A 19,030-nucleotide genomic window follows, 5' to 3' on the forward strand; every position below is an offset into this window, starting at 1 on the left:
CTTCCTCTCCCCACAACAGACACCCTGTGAGGTAAGTGGGGCTGAGAAAGCTCTGACAGAACCATTTTTGAGAGAACAGCTCTGAGAGAGTTGTGACTGACCCAAGGTGTTTGGAGAGCCAGTTTGGTGTTGTGGTTAAGTGTGCAGACTCTAATCTGCGAGAACCAGGTTTGATTCCCCCCTCCTCCACTTGCAGCTGCTGGATGACGTTGGGCAAGCCATAGTTCTGTCAGAGCTGTTCTGAAAGAGGTTTCTGTCAGAGCTCTCTCAGCCCCACCTACCTCACAGGGTGTCTGTTGTGGGAAGGGGAAGAGAAAGGAGTTTGTTAGCCGCTCTGAAACTCCGAGTGAAGGGCAGGGTATAAATCCAGTCTCCTCCTCTTCTTCTCTTCTAGCTGACTTCATGTGGAGGAGTGGGGAATCAAACCCAGTTCTCCAGATTAGAGTCCACAGCTCTTAACCACTACTCCAAACTGGCTCTTGGGCAGAATAGTGCTTACCTTGGAAAAATCACAGCTCTTCTCCCACATTTATACATAGGGAATTTATTTCACCTGTAGCTGGGCAAAAGTTTTTTTAGAGGCAAAGTGGCTTCTGTTGTACCCAGTCATTAACTCCAGCAAATCCAACCACTAATTTATTTACTTCATTTATAGAAGAAGAAGAGGAGATTGGATTTATACCCCGCCTTTCTCCCCAATGTGGACCCTTACACTGTTCCCCCTTCTTCCATTTTAACCTCACAACAACCCTGTGAGGTAAGTTAGGCTGAGAGAGTGACTGGCCGAAGGCCATGCAGCTAGCTTCCCTGGCACGAGTGGGGATTTGAAGCTGGGTCTCCCAGATCCCAGTCGGACATTCTAGCCACTACAGAAACCTGGCTCTTAACCACTCTGTTAAGGTCCTTGTGTACCTGTGATTGCTTTCACCACCACATCAGAAACTTCGGGAATTTCCTCATCAACAGGGACACACAGCATCTGTGAAGTCACCCAATGCAAAGCCCTGCAGGGAGACAGAGAGAAAAGCAGTGAGATACTCTGCCACCCACCGTGGAAAGAGCAACAGAATGGGAAATGCAGTAACACCCAGCTCCCCTACCCCGCCCCCGGACAGCAGCGCTGTGTAAAGGCTACCCAAATTCTGCATTCAGAAAAGCAAAATGTGGTGAACTGCATACAAATGAGGGAAAGCACTTGTGGGTGGTATAACATAAAATACAACAGAACAGTTTTGTGCGTTTTATTCGGCTAGTCTGGAGGCAGCGACACCAAATCCCCTGACCACAGGAAACCTTATTCCTTCCACTCCTTTAGAGCTTTCAAGATGCCCCCGGCACTGGCCATAAACTCCGCCCCATAAGGACTAGAGACTTTAAACAAACAAGGACCAAAATGAAACCAGGAGCCTCAGAATGTGGTTGTTACCACATTGTGGCACCATACCAGGTAAATTTGGACTTGCAGGCCACTATACCAACCTTTTGGGTATGGTGGCCTGCAAGTCCAAATTTACTTGGTAAGTTTTATACAGCATTCCTAGGAAGTCTCCCATCCAAGGAACTAACCAGATCCAGACCCGCTTAACTTCAGGGAGACTCGCACCAGATGCTCTCTGGGACCGGCCAGGTGCAATGAATCCGTCTGGAGTAGGGCCAAGGCATGTTCCCAAAGCCAATACCTGATTCTCTTTTGAACAGCAAGGTCCTTCTTCTCATCCTCAGTAGTTTCCGGGCAGAAAACATACTTATATAGACGGGTCATGATGTATTTCTCAATCTGGTCCATCGCCATTTCCACTTTTTCTGGGGACACTGAAAGGAGGAAACACACAAAAATATATATTACCACAACGCAAACAGCTTTCCCTGCAATCTAAGGAACCATCAAGCAGAGTTCACATGAGGTGCCAACTGCATTTCAAAAAAAGCACCCTCTGTGCTTTCAGTTTTCTAGGCAGGGCCAAAGGCTCCTTGGCACATTAAGTTCGCAAAGGATTATAACACAGGAGTTTCCCTTCCAGGAATGGGTCAGGCTTGCTTCCAAATCACAGCTTTTCTCTTGGAAAAAAGGGGCAAGCTGTTCCCCAACCTCGCCAACCCTTTCAGGGGCAGAAACTGGGTTTTCTTGGATCAAACACACCCTGTCTGTGGCAAGGCTGGGGAGTCCCCCTGGCAGCAGATCAGACACAGAAAGGGCAGGTATGAATCGTCAAAAGAATGGGGGCCCGTCCCTCTCCTTCCCTCTCCCCTCCGAGCCCTCTTGGGGAGATGGCAGTACCTTTCCAGCGGGCGTGCAGCTTATCCGCCACATTCTGATAGAAGTCCTGGGTGTATTCGGACTGTTCTTCGATACTCAGATCCTGCAAGAGGAGAGCATCAACTAAGCGCACGGGAACTGGCAGAAAAATTCCAGCTGCATCCCCACCCTTACAGAAGCTACACCCCCACACACACACCCACACACTAGGGAACACAACATACCTGTTGACACCCTTCTCTTTCATTAGCTGCTAACCTGCACTGTTGAAGCTCTCCCCTTCTTCATGTCCACCTCATCTCCAGCTCCTCTCTGGCCACCCTGTCCTCCAGGGTCACCACCCCCATTCGGCACAGATCCATCTGCGATCAACTCACTTTCCCCTTCCTGCATCCCAGCGCCTACGGCAGCACCTCTTGGGTGGCTCCTTCAAAGCCATTTCCTAGGACTGCAACTCAGCAGCCCAGAGTGGGCAGGATCAATCCCTGGCATCTCCAGTTCAAGGACCCCTTGGAGCAGATGTTGGTCAAGACATCTCAGTCTGAGATTCCGAGGAGTCCACAGTCAGCAACACAGAACTCCAAGGGTTCGACTCGACATAAGGCAGCTTCACAGATGCACCATAAAGAATCAGTTTCTGAACAGGAGAACCAACACATCTGCCTTGAGAGGAATCAGACCCAGGGTGCCCTGACCTGGATAGCCCAGGCCAGACTGATCTTGTCAGATCTCGGAAACTAAGCAGGGCTGGCCCTGGCAAGTACTCGGATGGGTGACCTCCAAGGAATACCAGGGGCATGACGCAGGGACGGGCAATGGCAAACCACCTCTGAAAAATCTCTTGCCTAAGAAACAAGTCTGACTCACCATCTAGTGGTGCAAAATGCTAAAAGCTAGAACTTCCAGCTGCCAGACCATCTTAGGATCTCCTGGCTATACTACACATAAGGCCAAACGATAATTATTATTATTATTAGACCCGGGGTCTGCCTAGCTCAGGCTTGCTTGCTGCAGCTGGAAGAGGAAAGCCTTTGCCAACACTTCATCCATCATGACCTTTTCACTGGAGACGTGGCCGAGGATCAAACCTGGTGCACTTCACCACTGAGACAGGGAAGGCAAGGGGGGGGGGGAGAAGATGGAGTGGCTGCCTCCCTCAGTTCCGTTCTGGCGGGTGCTTTCCGCTTCCGTCAGGTTCCACTTACAGGCCCTATCATGCTCTTGGATGTGTTGCATGTGCGCCCCCCCCCAAATGAGCAGCAGAGCTACAGGTCTTCATGTCCTGAACCCTTCACAGGAGAGGACACCACAAACCACAGACATCGTTAAAAACAGCAAAAAGCTCTCCAAGCCTACTGCAAGCTTCACTCAACGGAGTGAAGAGATACAGAGGGAGTATGGGCCTGGGGTGAGGGGAAGAACCCCAAGAGAAACCGAAATTTCTTTGTGATACCTTAGAGGTCTACGCATAGTTCATAAGCTCAACGCAACAGAACACTCCCCTTTGTTTTATAACTATACTGGTAGCATCTATTTTCAGGGTGTTGTTGTTGTTTTTTTAATTTCCCTCTCATTTGCCAACTGACAAAAAAAAAAGAAAAGAAAGGCCTTCTGAAGCATCCCTACAATACGGCAGCTTGCAGCACCATCTGGGCCTATCTGTAATTATTCTCTGATTCAATGCTAAAAAACGTACTTCCCCCCCACCCCTCCTGTAAGTATACTGAAGAACATTGTATTCTACCTGAGAACTGGAAAGAGATTTCTAGAGGCATCGAGGATTTCTAGCCCATGTCTTTGACGGAATTTCCAAGGCAGGAAGTAACAAAGAAGGGAAAATTGAGGGGTTTTTTTTCCAAAGGATGGAATGTAACCTCCATACGCAACGGCTGTGTCCATCAGAACGCCAGTTGCTTGGGGTTCACAGTTAAGGGCGGCTGTGCCCTTTGTGTGATGGTCATTGGTTTCTTAAAAATAATGCTTCACTGAATGGGTGCCAAGGTCATCGTTTGCCTAGAGCACCAAAAAACCTTGGGCTAGCCCCGGATGAGTCACCATACCAAGTAAATTTGGATTTGTGGGTCACCTTGCCAAAAAAATCAGGAACCGCTGCTTTATTTTTTTTTTTTGAGCCCCCAGAGAGGATTTTTTATTATTTTTTATAAGACTACAAAACTACTACAGAAAAAAGGGAAGGGGGACTACATATATAGGATAAAGCAAAGAACCCACTACTAACTAAAAACTCAAGAGAGGAGATCCTCATTAGCTTAGTTATAACAAATCTTCATTTCATTTAGATTATTATAAACTGAGTCAAACATTTATATTACTTTTCTTTTTCTTTAAATCTTAAATGTAACTGTCTAGAAACAGGACCCCCAATCATCCCACTTCAAAGTTCTCAAAGGCACAATTCAGAGTCCTTCAGCCTTCACTTCTCTTTTCCTCGTCTCTTCCGCAGCTTATAAGGACTGGAACCGCTGCTTTAAATTGTACATCTCTATTCTCGCTCTTAAGTCAGGCAGTCCTGAATAGTTTGCAATTCCCCCCACCCAAAAACAGCCTCCAATTCCCATTCTGATCCCACCACCACTTCAGGAAAAGTGCACACACACTTGCCCCAATCCGGGAACAGCCGAAGGAGAGTGAGAAACCTGGTGCCCCTCTCGCTCCAGCTTGCAGGGAGACCTACCCGCTTGTGATGCATGGCTTCCAGAAAGAGTTTGCACTGCTTGTAGATCTCCTGCCCAGGTTTGTGGTAGGTCTTCAAGAACTCACAGAAGTCCTTGGACACTCTGTCCGTTTCAATACTGACTTGCCTGCTTATCGGACTGGCAGCCTTGGCTTCCTGGACTTCTGCAGGGGAGAAAAGGGCCCAGCTGTTAGCAACAGGTTTACTAGCCGGGTTTACTTTGTGCAGCTTGCGCCAGAGAAGGATTACAGGAGAGCTTTTCAGCTCAGGGGTCATGCAGAAGTGCCCTGACTTCAGTCCCTGGCATCACCCTCCAGCAGAGGCCTTCCCAGCAGCGCATGGCAAGCCAATGGCCTGATTCTGCACAAGAACCGGCCTCACATGGAATCAGACCACCGAGCCATCTAGATTAGTACAACAACTGGCAGCAGCTCTCCAACAACAACAAAGGTAAGTCTTTCCCAGCACCTGCTACCAGAGATCTTTTTTTGGAGAAGGTGAGTATTGTGTGTGTGCGCGCGCATTTGCAAGCCTGGAAGTCATGGCGACTTCTGGCGACCCCTAGTGGGACTCGGACATTTCAGAGAAGTGGCTCGATAACCTGCTCCTGCACCCCAGCCCTGGTATTCCTTGGAGGTTGCCCTTCCAAGTACTTGCCAGGGTTGGCCCTGCTTAGCTTCCGAGATCGGGCTTGCCTGGGCTACCCAGGTCGGGGCTTGCCAGAGATCGTTGCCAGAACTGAAACCAGGGTCTTTCCGCAAGCAAAGAATATGCCTCCAAGCTGTGAGTTCTTACAAGATTCCTCTGCTTGTGTAAAGAGAATGCACGAGCAACGTCAGAACTGTACAAGAACTTTGATGGCTCCCTGCAAGTGGGCACCTGACGTTTTCCCAAAGAGTTTAGAAGCTGAACATGCAGATCTCCCACCCTTGCTCCTCCAGGTTACGTAGAGGTCAGCATGGATCCACGGGGGCATTTCTAAGAGGCTGTAGGCCGATCGGATCCCTGCACACACCACTCACTCCGTTGGACCCTCGCGCCTGCACCGGCTTCTTCCCCTATCTGCTTGGCAACAGCAGGAGGGCAGCCAGGCATGGTCTTCCTGCACAAGGCCGAAGAGGGAGGTGTTAAAAGCAGCCAACCGGGAAGGCCGCTAGACTCCTGGACAGATGGTCGTGGTCCCTGCCTCTACTCTTCCACCCACACTCAGTTTTTTCGAGGCGGAATTCACAGGCCAGTTTGAAGGGTGTTGTGGAAACTGTGAAGCTAGCCTCTCCTCCGCAAGGGGTGTGTGTGGAATTCTGAGAAACTGACAGGTTGGTGATTTACAGCCATGTCAGTCCAAAAGAAAAATCCAAGAAGTCAAGAATGCAAATCACTGTAATGCCTCTTATTAGGACCCACCCAGTGACATTTTGCAGGGGGCGAGCTTTCAAGTTCCCCAGAACTCTTCCATCAGGCCAGTTATGAACAAAACAACTTTAAAAGAGGGAAAGAAGCAGTTGTTTCTGGAGCAGAAAGACTGAGCCCGTGGCCTGCCTAAGGGTAAAACTGTCACCATGAAACGAAGCCCGGCCTTAGCTCAACTCTCCCCTTTCTGATGGATACGGGTTCAGGATCCCTGCCTTATAGATCAGTCTACGAGGGAACCACCTGCAGACAACCTATGCAGAAAGGGAAGAGCCAGTGTGGGGCACTGGTGAGAGTGTCAGGCGAAGATCCAGGAGACTCGGGGTCAAATCCCCCCTCTGCCATCGTTGTCTGCTGGGTGACCTTGGGCCACTCCCGTACTCTCAGCCTAACCCACCTCACTGGCCCATTGCTGAGAGGACAAAAGGGAGTCAAGGAGAACGATGGAGGCCACTTTGTGGGCGGGGTATAAATGTGTCTCCCACCTTGCGGAATGGCCTGACGGAGGAGGTCAGGAAAGCTTCCCCCTCTCCTGCGATCGATCCAAAACTGAACTATTCAAGAGGGCTTTTCTGCATGGGCAAGAAGGAGAAGAGAAGAGGCTGGATTTATACCCCACCCTTCACTACCCGAAGGAGTCTCAGAGTGACTTACAATCTCCTTTCCCTTCCCCTCCCCACAACAGACGCCCTCTGTGAGGTAGGTTGGGGCTGAGAGAGCTCTCTCGAGAACTGCCCTTGATAGAACAGCTCTGAAAGAAGTTGTAACTGACCCAAGGTCACACCAGCAGCTGCATGTGGAAGAGGTGGGAAATCAAATCCGATTCTCCCAGATTAGAGTCCATACCACGCACTTAACTACTACACCAAACTGGGGCTTTTCTGCACGGGCAAGAAGGCTACACCGTACAAAATGGTTCACAAACTGACTTGGATAAACAATTGGGACTTGTGGCCTATGCGCCTGTGTCTAGTGTATTGTACATAGGACCCTGTTATGCAATTTCTGCCCTGCTTAATGTGTCACGTGAATACTAATGCTACGCTGGCAGTAGTTTCTGGTGCTTCCAGACTTCTAATACTGTAATCAGTGACTGAATGTGCCATTTTGTTGACTGTGCTCACTCACAATGTGCAATCCGCCTTGGGTCCCTGTGAGAAAGGCAGACTACAAGTAATGTAAATCAATAAAATTAAGATAATTCAAACATCACTGCTACAACAGAAAGGGGGTAAACCTTGAGAGACTGGCCACCTGGGTCTGTGCATTTCCCAGAAAGACTATCACCTGCCAAGATTTGGGATGCTGTGGCTTTCAGTGGCCACCTTGTAAGCAGGCTGTTCTAACTGGCTACTTTTCGTCTTTGAGATCACGCATTGGTCCAAGGCATTCCTATGAAGACATGGGATGGGTTCAAATGTGCCCCAAAGAATCCTCTTCCTGGCTGACCTTGGGGGTGGGTGAATGGGAGACAGCGCGCACACGGAGAAGGAGGAGATTGGATTTATACCCCGCCCTTCAGTTGGCATCTCAGAGCGGCTTACAAAGTCCTTCCTCTTCCCCTCCCCACAACAGACACCCTGTGAGGTGGGTGGGGCTGACTGACACAAACTGCTCTTTCAGGAACAGCTGTGCCAGAGCTTGTGACTGGCCCAAGGTCACATCAGCCGGTGCAAGTGGAGGAGTGGGGCATCAAACCCGGTTCTCCCAGATTAGAGTCCGCGCACTTAACCACTACACCAAACTGCTCCCTCTAAGCTGTGGGCTCTTGTGAGCAAAAATTCTACTTTGTGAGCTACGGGCATTAAAGTTGTGAGCGAGTGATTTGGTTGCTGCATAAGTTAGTTTGCTCTGGAGCCATCTTTCCTGAGCTGAGACAAAAATCTGAGCTGGAGGTTAAAAAACTCTGAGCTAGCTCACACTAACTCAGCTTAGAGGGAACACTGGTTGTATTCGCTTTGTATTTCCTGCAGGTCTCTCGCTCCTGCTAGAAGGACCTTTCACAAGCACCACCTTACCTGAGATCTCATTTAGCGGGAGATGTCCAGTACTGAATCAGAGACCTTTTGTGCTCAGAGCAGGTGCTCTGCCACTGAGCCACAGTCTGTTCCCCAATGGCCACCTCCTCCAACAGTGCCTTACCCAGCTTAGCCAATCCACATACCACCTGCTGTATTAATGGGGGGGGGCACCTCTTGTTCCAGGGCCTCATACTGCCGAGATCAGGTGACATCCAGTGCAAAATACACACATGGCACCACCGCTTCCCAAGGCCGCAAAACACGCCCGCAACCTGAACTGCAGAAGCTTGTTAGTTCTAACCAAGCGGCACCGAGTCACCCACCTCTCAGCTTGCCAGCCAGCACTGTTCAGAACGAAGGATGAAATGCGAGAAGATGCAGATGGAGCAGGATGAAGTGCAAACAGCGATGGGAGAGATTGAGAGAGAGAGAGAAAGGAAACACAAAAGAGGAGAATGGTCTCAGATGGGCATTTCACAAAGGCAACGTCGAGGCATGGGGAAAATCCACTCAATGGGTAGCAAGGTAAAGTCCGAGACCAGGCTGCAACAGCACAGAGTACGGGATGCTGAAGGCACCATACCATTTTCAAACATGGCCACCTATAGCAGGGCTTCATCTGCAATGGAGTATAATGGAAGCATCGTCAGCCACTGTGGCAGCAAAGTTTGAGAAACTGGGGTGCTGCTTGGCCAGCTACGCTTAAAAGCAGACAAAAAAAGCCATTCTGAAAAACTCTATTGATCTATACAGCTGATATCCATGGAAATCAACCAATACTGAGGACTGCTCCAACTCTTCAGCAATACTTCAGACCCAGAAACTCAGTTCGTTCATTCTGGTTTGCATTTGAGAGCTGCCTGCAGGCACGGGGATTTCCACAAAAAAGACCTCTTCCTTAGGCTTCAAGGATTAGTGTGCTTTTATTGTTGCCAGTGTTCAGACTTATTGAATATATATATACACACACACACACTGGTGTTCAAAGGCCCATGAGACAGTTTGGGAGGCCTTAGGGCACACTTTTTAACATGAATGCGTAACTCACTGGAGGATAATATTTTAGCACATGTCGGCATCCAAAAAGGGGCAAATGGCTATGCTTATAATCGGATCCTATCCACTTGCAGCTGCCATAGCATCGGTTCAAGGCCCGCCACCAGCACTTGGACAGCGTCACCCTGCTTGTTTCCTGCTGTACAAGGAAGCTCACTTGGCCTCAGCTCCTTGCCAGTGCCAGCAGCTCCTCCAGACTGCAAGAGCAACCCAAGGATGATGCTCCGGAAGTCTCAGCCCTTCCCTCATATCACAGAGCCCCTGTGCACTGGCATTCCTGTCCCAACAGGCTCATTGCCAATGCGAGGGCCATGGTGCCAGCGTCTCCCCCTGGGGTGAGGCGTGACCCTTAGAGAAGCACCTGGCACCTTTCGCTTCCATCTATACTCTGTTGCCACTTCACATCAAGCTGCTCTTCTGGGGCTACTCAGACATCTGCAGAGCATCCACTTGGCCTTTCGCCCAGCCAGCTGTTCCAAACCCCTGAGGACAGGACACCACCCTTCCAAGCCGACTCCCTTCCCGTGCAGCAGGCCAGAGGCTCACAGAGGTCTATGACCGTTGGTTCAGACACACGGTCTCACCTGTTCTTTGCTTCCAAAAGGAACACACCTGTGCCCACCTGGATCCTACAGCATTCCACCATAAAGCTGATGTTCCTATAGCCCTGCTATCTTCTGCAATGTGAATAAATCCCATTAAGCTAGGTTAGGTCTGTAGCAGGAAGGTAGCAGTGGCCACGATCCAGAGAGCTACTGTAGAGGGGAGGGCCCAGAAGCCCATACATGTCCAACAGGACATGCAACAGACGGCCCTGCGGACACCCTTGAGAGAGGACCTGGCTGGGAAAAAGAAGTAAAACTGTGCCGGGTACATGATTCTCTGTCAGCAGCTGTAAGAACCAGAGCCAAAATGTGGAATGGCAGCAAGGGGGCAGGGGCCACTGGCTTCAAAGAGGGATTGGACAGATGATTTTCATACTCAGATCGACTCTGTAACTGTGGCAGCAGTAACACTGACCGTGGATCATATTTTGCTTGACTGTCCCCAAATATTCAGCTCTTGAGAGATGAACTGATCTCCCCTTTATTTAATCAGGACTTCCTCTCTCCAGAAGCAAAATCATCCTGGTTACTTGGAGAAAAGGACAAACAAACTATCCTGTGTGCAGCAAAATTTCTAGCAGCTGGTGCCAAACCACAAGACAACTTTTGCAGTTGCAACCTTTAAATTCTTCCATGTTTTCCTGTGGAAGGAGGCTTATTGTGGGATGAGGGTTTGCTGTTTATGACTCTGGCTGCAAAAACAGTACAGACAATAACTATAATAAATTTTCTTAGGGCATTTGAAAGGTGACATGGATATCAGGGATAGGGAGCTACTTTGGAGTCTATCCACCGCTGCTAAAATGGTCGTAGCAGCAAACAGGAAGAAATTAGAGCCTCCTTTGGCAAACAGTTTAACATAGTAATACTCAGTGGCTCAGGAGTCACATGTAGGTCTTTTGAAAGTCACATGTAGCCCCACGGCTCTTCTGAGCACTGTTCCCCAAGGTGGCACCTGCCCTGGCTTTCAGCAAAGCAAGCTGGGTCATTGCCTGGTAGGGCTCACAGGTGGCAGGTGATCACTGAGTATAGGTAAACTGTGAGTCTCACTGTGTGCAGACCTCACGCCAGGAATGGAAATAAATGTGACACTGTTGGTTGAAGAAGAAGTAGAAGAGAAGAAGAGATTGGATTTATACCCCGCCCTTCACTACCCAAAGGTATCTCAGAGCGGCTTACAAACTCCTTTCCTTTCCCCTCCCTACCACAGACACCACTGCTTTTTAACTTGTTCATTAATGATTTGGAGATGGGAGTAAGCAGTGAAGTGGCTAAATTTGCGGATGATACAAAGTTGTTCAAGGTGGTGAAAACCAGTGAGGATTGTGAGGCACTCCAAGGGGATCTGTCAAGGATGGGTGAGTGGGCGTCAACATGGCAAATGGGGTTCAATGTGGCCAAGTGCAAGGTGATGCACATTGGAGCCAAAAATCCTAAATATAAATACACATTGATGGGGTCTGAACTGGCAGAGACTGAGCAAGAGAGAGATCTTGGAGTTGTAGTGGATAACTCACTGAAAATGTCGAGACAGTGTGTGACTGCAATAAAGAAGGCCAATGCTATGCTGGGGATTATTAGGAAGGGTATTGAAAACAGATCAGCCAATATAATAATGCCCCTATATAAATCAATGGTGAGACCTCATTTGGAATACTGTGTGCAGTTCTGGGCACCACACCTTAAAAAGGATATTATAGCTTTGGAAAAAGTGCAGAAAAGGGCAACTCGAATGATAAAAGGGTTGGAACACTTTCCCTATGAGGAAAGGTTAAAGCGCTTAGGGCTCTTTAGCTTGGAGAAAAGACGACTGAGGGGTGACATGATCGAGGTTTATAAGATTATGCATGGGAAAGAGCAGGTAAAGAAAGAGGTACTTTTCTCCCTTTCTCACAATACAAGAACTCGTGGGCACTCCATGAAACTGCAGAGCGGTCGGGTTAGAACGGATAAAAGGAAGTACTTCTTCACCCAAAGAGTGATTAACACATGGAATTCACTGCCACAGGAAGTGGTGGGTGCTACAAGCATGGACGGCTTCAAAAGGGAATTAGATAAGCATATGGAGCAGAGGTCCATCAGTGGCTATTAGCCACAAGGTATAGCTAGGGGCTCTGGGGCAAGTGATGCTCTGTCTTCTTGGTGCTTGGGGGGGGGGTCAACAGTGGGAGGGCTTCTAATGTCCTGGCCCCACTGCTGGACCTCCTGATGGCACTGGTATTTCTGGCCACTGTGTGACACAGAGTGTTGGACTGGATGGGCCTTTGGCCTGATCCAACATTGGCGTCTCTTATGTTCTTATGTTCTTATGTTCTGTGAGGTAGGTGGGGCTGAGAGAGCTCTTGACAGAAACGGCTCTTTTTCAAGAACAGCTCTTATCAGAGCTACTGCTTGCCCAAGGTTGTCCAGGCAGGTACAAGTGGAGGAGTGGAGAATCAAACCCGGTTCTCCCAAATTAGAGTCCGCACACTTAACCACTACACCAAAAGAAATGCAAACACGGCTCTCTGTCACATGCAGAGTGAGAACCACCAGTTAGACAAGTTCTGATCTTACTGCTCTACTGGGAAAATCAACCAGAGAATGCAAAGGAGTAATAATAAACACTAAGTATTAATATGTTTTGGAATAAGGAAATAAGTAACACAATATATCTTCTTGCTTTTGACAATCCTTTCTAGATTAGTCCCACATTATATTTCTTTTTCTTTCTGGATAATTGTGGCTTTTTTGTCTTCCAGTTATAAAAAGAGGGATTAGATAAATCCATGGGACTTGGATGGAACCTCCTTGTTTAAGAACAGTCTATCACTGAATACCAGGTTGTAGGGACAAACGACAGAAGGACTGCTGGCCCAGATACCTTGCTTGGGGGGCTTCCGTTGGAGGACTCTGGCTGGCCACTGGTGGGGAAAAGGAGGCTGTACTAGATGGGCCTCTGACCTGATCCAGCAGGGGTCACCTTACATACTTTAAGGATAGTTGCTTCTAACGGCATAGCTTGCCCAAGGTAAGGAATGGATGCAACTGCAGCTTGCGACTAGCCCAAGACATCCTGACAACCTGAGAGACAAGCAGCAAGGTTAAGAATACAAGAGCAGCCTTGCTGGATCAGACCAGTGGTCCATCTAGTCCAGCATCCTGTCTCACACAGTGGCCAGCCAGTTCCTCTGGAGGGTGAAAAACAGGACACAGTGGCAGAGGCATTCCCCTGATGTTGCCCCCTGGCTCTGGGATTCAGAGAATTAGCGCCTCTGAAAGTGGAGGTTGCCCTCAGTCAGTATAGCTAGTAGCTACTGTATCCTCCATGGATCTAATCTCCTTTTAAAGCTGATATGGTTCCTCCCTGCAGTGATGCACAGGTGGGGGGGGGGGGAGAAAAGAAGAGATTGAATTTATAACACCGCCCTTCACTGCCCAAAGGAGTCTCAGAGTGGCTTACAAACTCCCTTCCCTTCCCCACAACAGACACCCTGTGAGGTAGGTGGGGCTGTGAGAGCTCTGACAGAAACTGCTCTTTTTCAAGAACAGCTGTGCCAGAACTATGGCTTGCCCAAGGTCATCCAGCCAGGTGCAAGTGGAGGAGTGGGGAATCAAGCCCCGTTCTCCCAGATTAGAGTCCACGCACTTAACCACTACAGCAAAGGAGAGTCCAGGGTGAAACAGATGACATGCCTGACTAAGGATCAGAACTGGGGGCGGGGGAAAGAGCACAAGTCAACTTGAGCTGCTTCATGGCACCCTTAACTCATTGCCACTACAACCAAACCCTTGGGTTGCTCATGCAGTCCCAAGTCCTACTCTGAGACTCTTGGTGTAGTGGTTAAGTGTGCGGACTCTAATCTGGGAGAACCGGGTTTGATTCCCCACTCCTCCACTTGCACGTGGCTGGATGACCTTGGGCAAGCCATAGCTCTGGCACAGCTGTTCTTGAAAAAGAGCAGTTTCTGTCAAGAGCTCTCTCAGCCCCACCTACCTCACAGGGTGTCTGTTGTGGGGAGGGAAAGGGAAAGGAGTTTGTAAGCCGCTCTGAGACACCTTTGGGTAGCGAAGGGCGGGGTATAAATCCAATCTCTTCTTCTTCTTGGCACAAACAGCACCCCCAGATCGGGGGCATCTCCACCTGATCTTTATCAGAGGGCTCTACAGCATATTTTAAAAACCAGACACGCATTCTGGATGCTTTTATAAGAAAAAAGAAGTCACTAGGAAACCACGAGAAGGTAGGATTCTCGACACCACAGGACAAACAAATGCAATGAACACGAAGGAAGGGTTGGGGTTTTTTTGAACAGAGATCTTGCTACGTGGGGCCACAAACACCACAGCAAAACACAACACACGCTGCACGCTCTAGTTGCACTGATTCTGCACCTAGCCAACTTGACTTATCAGGGCAGCTCTACGCTCTTTAGCAAGCCTCCACGTGGTATGAAGCTACTTACCAAAAAAGGGGACCCATCTGAAGAGGCCGGGAGCCAGAAAGAGGAAGGGTCTCCACACCACAAGACACACACACACACACGTGGGGGGGGGTTTCCACAAAAATACAAGCCTATATAAAACTGGCACATAGATGATCTTTAGGTCATTCCCATATGGGAAAATAAGCAGCATCGTTTGTGCTACGGTTGTGCCAATTCTTCCTCTATCAAGTGTCATGGCAGAAACCTGCATGTGTCTAAAGCGACTGGAAGTGTGTGTTTTTCTGTCCAAACCTATTTGACAAGTGAAGGGTAACATCTCTAAAGGTTCAGCCAAAACTGCTGAAGAATAATTACCTCTGCAGTCAGACAATGCAAAATACATGCTGCTGCTTATTGCATTCCCGTCGTCTTTTATTTATGGGGAGGTGTAATTTAGTTGACCAACTAGACATTAAAAATACTGTCAGCGAGTGTTTGAACTGCACCTTTCCGCAGAAGTCCGTTTGGTACAAAACAAAACCCAGCAAACATTGCATATCCAGAGAGACAAATTCCAGCAGAGCAAAGAGTTGCCAGAGGAACTCAAAATGAAGATCCCATGCTCAGGAGCAGTCTACTGCCAAACACTGGGGACAAGGAAGATCTGTTGCCTTCATGCTCTGTTCCTTTGCTTCCAGAGGCATCCTGCTGGCAGAAACAGGCTGTTGGACTAAGTGGAACTTTACTTTGATCCAGCAGGGCTTGTCTTAGGTCCTTATTAGCCACGTCAATTAGGAACAGAACCTCCATAGACAGAGGCAGTGTACCACAGGTGGCAAGGACAAACCAAGAGGAAGCTGTCACTTCTGTGACCCCCTTTTGGACCTCCCTGTGGAGTGTCTGGCTAGCCTTTGCTGGAGACAAGTGGCTAGGCTAGATGGACCCTCTGTGGTCTGACCCAGCAAGGCCACGCCGAAGAACTTATTTACGTATCCCACCTTTCTATCGAGGTCACGGGCCATGAGCTGAGAAAGCAAGCCTGTGAGCATTTGGGGAAAATAAGGGTGTGAACAACTTAAAAATCGGCAAAAGACTGGGAAACAAATTGCTCGGGAAGACCCAGGAAACATGGACTTGTCTGACACAATCAAGCGCTGCAAAATGTTCTGTCATAACCCAATAGGAAAGCATTCCTTTTACTGCCAACTGGGTCCTGCCGACCTACTGAAAGGTGAGAATACAGTGAAGGGAAAAACAAATAAAAAACCTCTGTTATTAACAAATCTCAATGTTTGGAAAGTGGGCCGGGCAGAAAGTCAGTTTCAGGGCTGTGTACGCGTGCCGTGGGAGGCCACGGCAAAACACGGGATGGTGGCCCACACAAATTCAACTTGCATTGAAAAATATATGTTTCTAGCACCTCTGTCTGGGAAGTTACAGTGGAAAGCAGGCATCGGCACTGGCAGCCAGCGAACCTAGCGTTCACCAGACAAGAGAGACCACGGAAAGTGAGCAGTCTGTATCATCTGTGCCAAAGACATAAGAACCCAGTTTTTCTTGCCTCAGGGTCTGGATTGCCACCTTGAGTCCTATAAGGTAGGAAGGTAGCTAATAACTGCTTTAGATAATAAAAAAATAAAATAAATAAATTGCCCTCCTGCAAAAGCACAGCGCGGGACATAAAACAGCTGAACTTGGTTTCCAGGTTCAAAAACTCGCTTACAGTATTTTTCCTTTACTAGTAGTTGGCTGGGGGCAGAAAGAAGAACATTAAAAAAAATCCTTCTCATCTCTTGTCGCACCCTGTTGCAAAGGACAAAAGCCGCATAGCGACTCATTCCCAATTGATATGGTTTTAGCCTTAAGGAACTTCTCTAGCCACCTTGATAAAGAGGATTCCTAAAAGACCGGCTCTTTGGAAAAACTAAAGGAAGTATTCCGCTTTAGAACCATTTCATCCCTGATCAATATTTGGATGGGAGACCTCCAAGGAATCCCAGGGTCATGACACCGAGGCAGGCAAGGGCAAACCACCTCTGAACATCTCTTGCCTTGAAAACCTTACAGGGTCACCATAAGCTGGCTATGACTTGACAGCAAAAAAAAAAAAGAAAGGAACCATTTCAAGCTTTGTTCATTTTTTAGTTTCGCTTCCCTCTCCTCTGGCCAGAAAACCTCCTGAAATGGGATTAATAAAGACCCTTCCTTATGGAAAAAGGTCAATTTTGTATTCCAAACCCCTTGTGAACTGATAGTAGCCTCTTCCTTGAAAGAGTTTTTAAATTGGGTTTTCTTAAAGGACGTGACCTAGCTTCCAGCTCCTCCATTTAAATGCTGGGAACTGCTTTGAGTCTTGTCTCCTACAGGGCAGGTTCACGGCTTGATCATCTCGCCCGCTAACCCCTGGCACAACCTTAGCATGGATTCTGTAAAGCCCAGCCACGCCAAAATATGTTTTAAAAGCTACTACAAACAAGCAGACTGGCCTGCCGCTGCGTGGCGTTACCTTCAGTAGGGGAAGGGAGCTCCCAGGGCGGAGTAAAAATCTCCTTCAAGTCCCTGAGAAGGTTATCGGCACCACGCTCCTTCCCAAGCTGTCCGGGAATAGGACTGGTCTCCTGAGTGGCTGGAATGAAACAGCAAGCGGGATACCAAAGGGTGACCCAACGAGAAAGGAAGCGGGGGTGGGAGAGGGAGAGAAAGGAGTTCCAGGTTGGGGCTGGGGAAAGAGGCTTTTGAGCAACAGGCAACGTTGACAGCCCAGACTGCAGGCACCGGAAGGCGACTGCCTGGCGGCGAAGGAACCACACTTGATAACAATATCAGTACGTACACACTGAAATGGCACCTCTTGCTAAACAGGCGGCTGGTTTTAAGACTGTTGCGACACAGTACCTCTGCTAAGGACACAGGAACGGGGGAATTGGCAACCAGCGGAGGCAGTAGGTAAAAAGTGCTGGGGCAACAGAACGGGAAGGGGCTCGGCCCGTCCAATGAGGCCATTGCTGGTCCACAGTGATGCTGAAGTCCAGTATGGCAGGCGTTTACGTGCTCATACATGCAACACTGGGAATGGATTATGAGCTCCTGCTAGTTTCAGTAAGGAAAGCAACAGAAGAGTTCCCAGCAAATAGAGTTTGAGGCCAGTCTGAATACATAGTGGGGTCACGTTTGGAGTGTCTTATCCTAGAACAAAGCTAGATGTTATCTCTGCACGCCTCTCACCGATACTGACCTTGAGTGACCAATGGTCTGACCCAGTATAAAGGCAGGCCCATTTATATTGCCTCATTTTTATTTTCTTTTGGGGGGGATCCAACACAGAATACTGGTCTGGGAGCCTCTAGTTCAGGGGTCCCCAACATGGCGCCCACCAGCACCTTCCTTGGTGCCTGCCAAATGTTTTTAGAAAGCAGGCTGGATTTGGCTGAGCAGATTTCAAAGAAAGATTGCTTTGGCAACACCTGACCGCACAGCCCAAGGAGCTTCATTACATGGCTGAACAGAAAATGTGTACACCAAGAAATATTTCCAAACAATGTGTTCGTTTTGAAAAGCAGCCTGGTAAGCAGACCCCTGGGCCTGAAACACTGAGGCGTTACTTTCAGAGTTCCGCATAACCTCGCTTTCTGACACGGAGTAGCTGGCTCCGCCTCCTGCAGCAGCCGTTCTGTTGCTTGCGGCCACTACCCTGTGACAGAATCCCAAAGGTGCCCACAAGCTCAAAAAAGTTGGGGACCCCTGCCTTAGTTCAAATCCCCACTCTGCCCTGGAAGCTTGGTGAGGGCTTTGGGACAGTCACTCTCTCTCCGCCTCATCTACCTCACAGGGTTGTTGTGAGGAGGAGAGAATGCTGTAAGCCACCTGGGCCCCCACTGGAGAGAAAAAGAAATAAAATGAATCAACACAAAGTAGGTAAATAAACGAATGAAGACCCTCATGATCTAGAAGACTACAAAACTGCTGATTTCTTACATCCCCAGTTCACAAGGACACTGTGGGCTCTGCTATTTAAATTCCGCTGCTCCAACTTTATTTTTATAAGAATGCCGTCAGCAGACTGAGATGTCTATGTAAAATGTGAGGCATGACCGCATTAAATATTCACCACAAAACCCACAACCGAGAGACGTGGGTTAGCCAGTCTGCTCAGAGGACATGCTCCCAAAGACGCCTCACTTTAGGTTCCGAATAACAGAAGCCATCTTTCAGACCGATCTCACACAAGAGCTGCGCCGCGCCCGCGCCTCCCTTTGCCCCGCTTCTATTGGTCAATTTCCCACTTGAAGCCGCGTGGCCGCATCTGACCCGTGGCTTCGCCCAATTTTCCCCACGGTTTCGTGATCCTGTTTTTTGAAGATCACGAAGCCGCGGGGAAAATCGGGCAAAGCCGCAGGTCAAAATGCGGCCGCGTGGCTTCGAGTGGGAAATTGGCCAATAGAAGCGGGGCAAAGGGAGGCGCGACCGCGGCGCAGCTCTTGTGTGAAATCGGTCTCAGTGTTCAAAGCAGGGCCTCTGTAACAAAGGCTGCACAGTTCCGGAACCCCCACCCCTGGAAGGCCCATCCAGCCACCTCTCCT

At 48.9% G+C, this 19,030-nt stretch overlaps 1 protein-coding gene across 2 annotated transcripts in view; it reads right to left on the minus strand.

The window, feature by feature from the left end:
* RABGEF1 (RAB guanine nucleotide exchange factor (GEF) 1) overlaps positions 1-19,030 on the minus strand; it is a 41,808-nt gene that overhangs the window by 6,269 nt on the left and 16,509 nt on the right. The window contains exons 4-8 of one of the 2 annotated variants that reach the window (XM_015413637.1): positions 8,707-8,727; positions 4,953-5,116; positions 2,279-2,360; positions 1,680-1,812; positions 913-1,004 (exon numbers count right to left, since the gene is read on the minus strand). In XM_015413637.1, the coding sequence (XP_015269123.1) occupies positions 913-1,004; positions 1,680-1,812; positions 2,279-2,360; positions 4,953-5,116; positions 8,707-8,727 (492 nt within the window). The remainder of the gene's footprint in view (positions 1-912; positions 1,005-1,679; positions 1,813-2,278; positions 2,361-4,952; positions 5,117-8,706; positions 8,728-19,030) is intronic. The other variant, XM_015413638.1, reaches the window with a different exon arrangement.

The sequence above is a fragment of the Gekko japonicus genome, unplaced genomic scaffold (genome assembly GCF_001447785.1).
Source record: "Gekko japonicus isolate JY-2015 unplaced genomic scaffold, Gekko_japonicus_V1.1 scaffold452, whole genome shotgun sequence".
Taxonomy (NCBI): Eukaryota; Metazoa; Chordata; class Lepidosauria; order Squamata; family Gekkonidae; genus Gekko; species Gekko japonicus.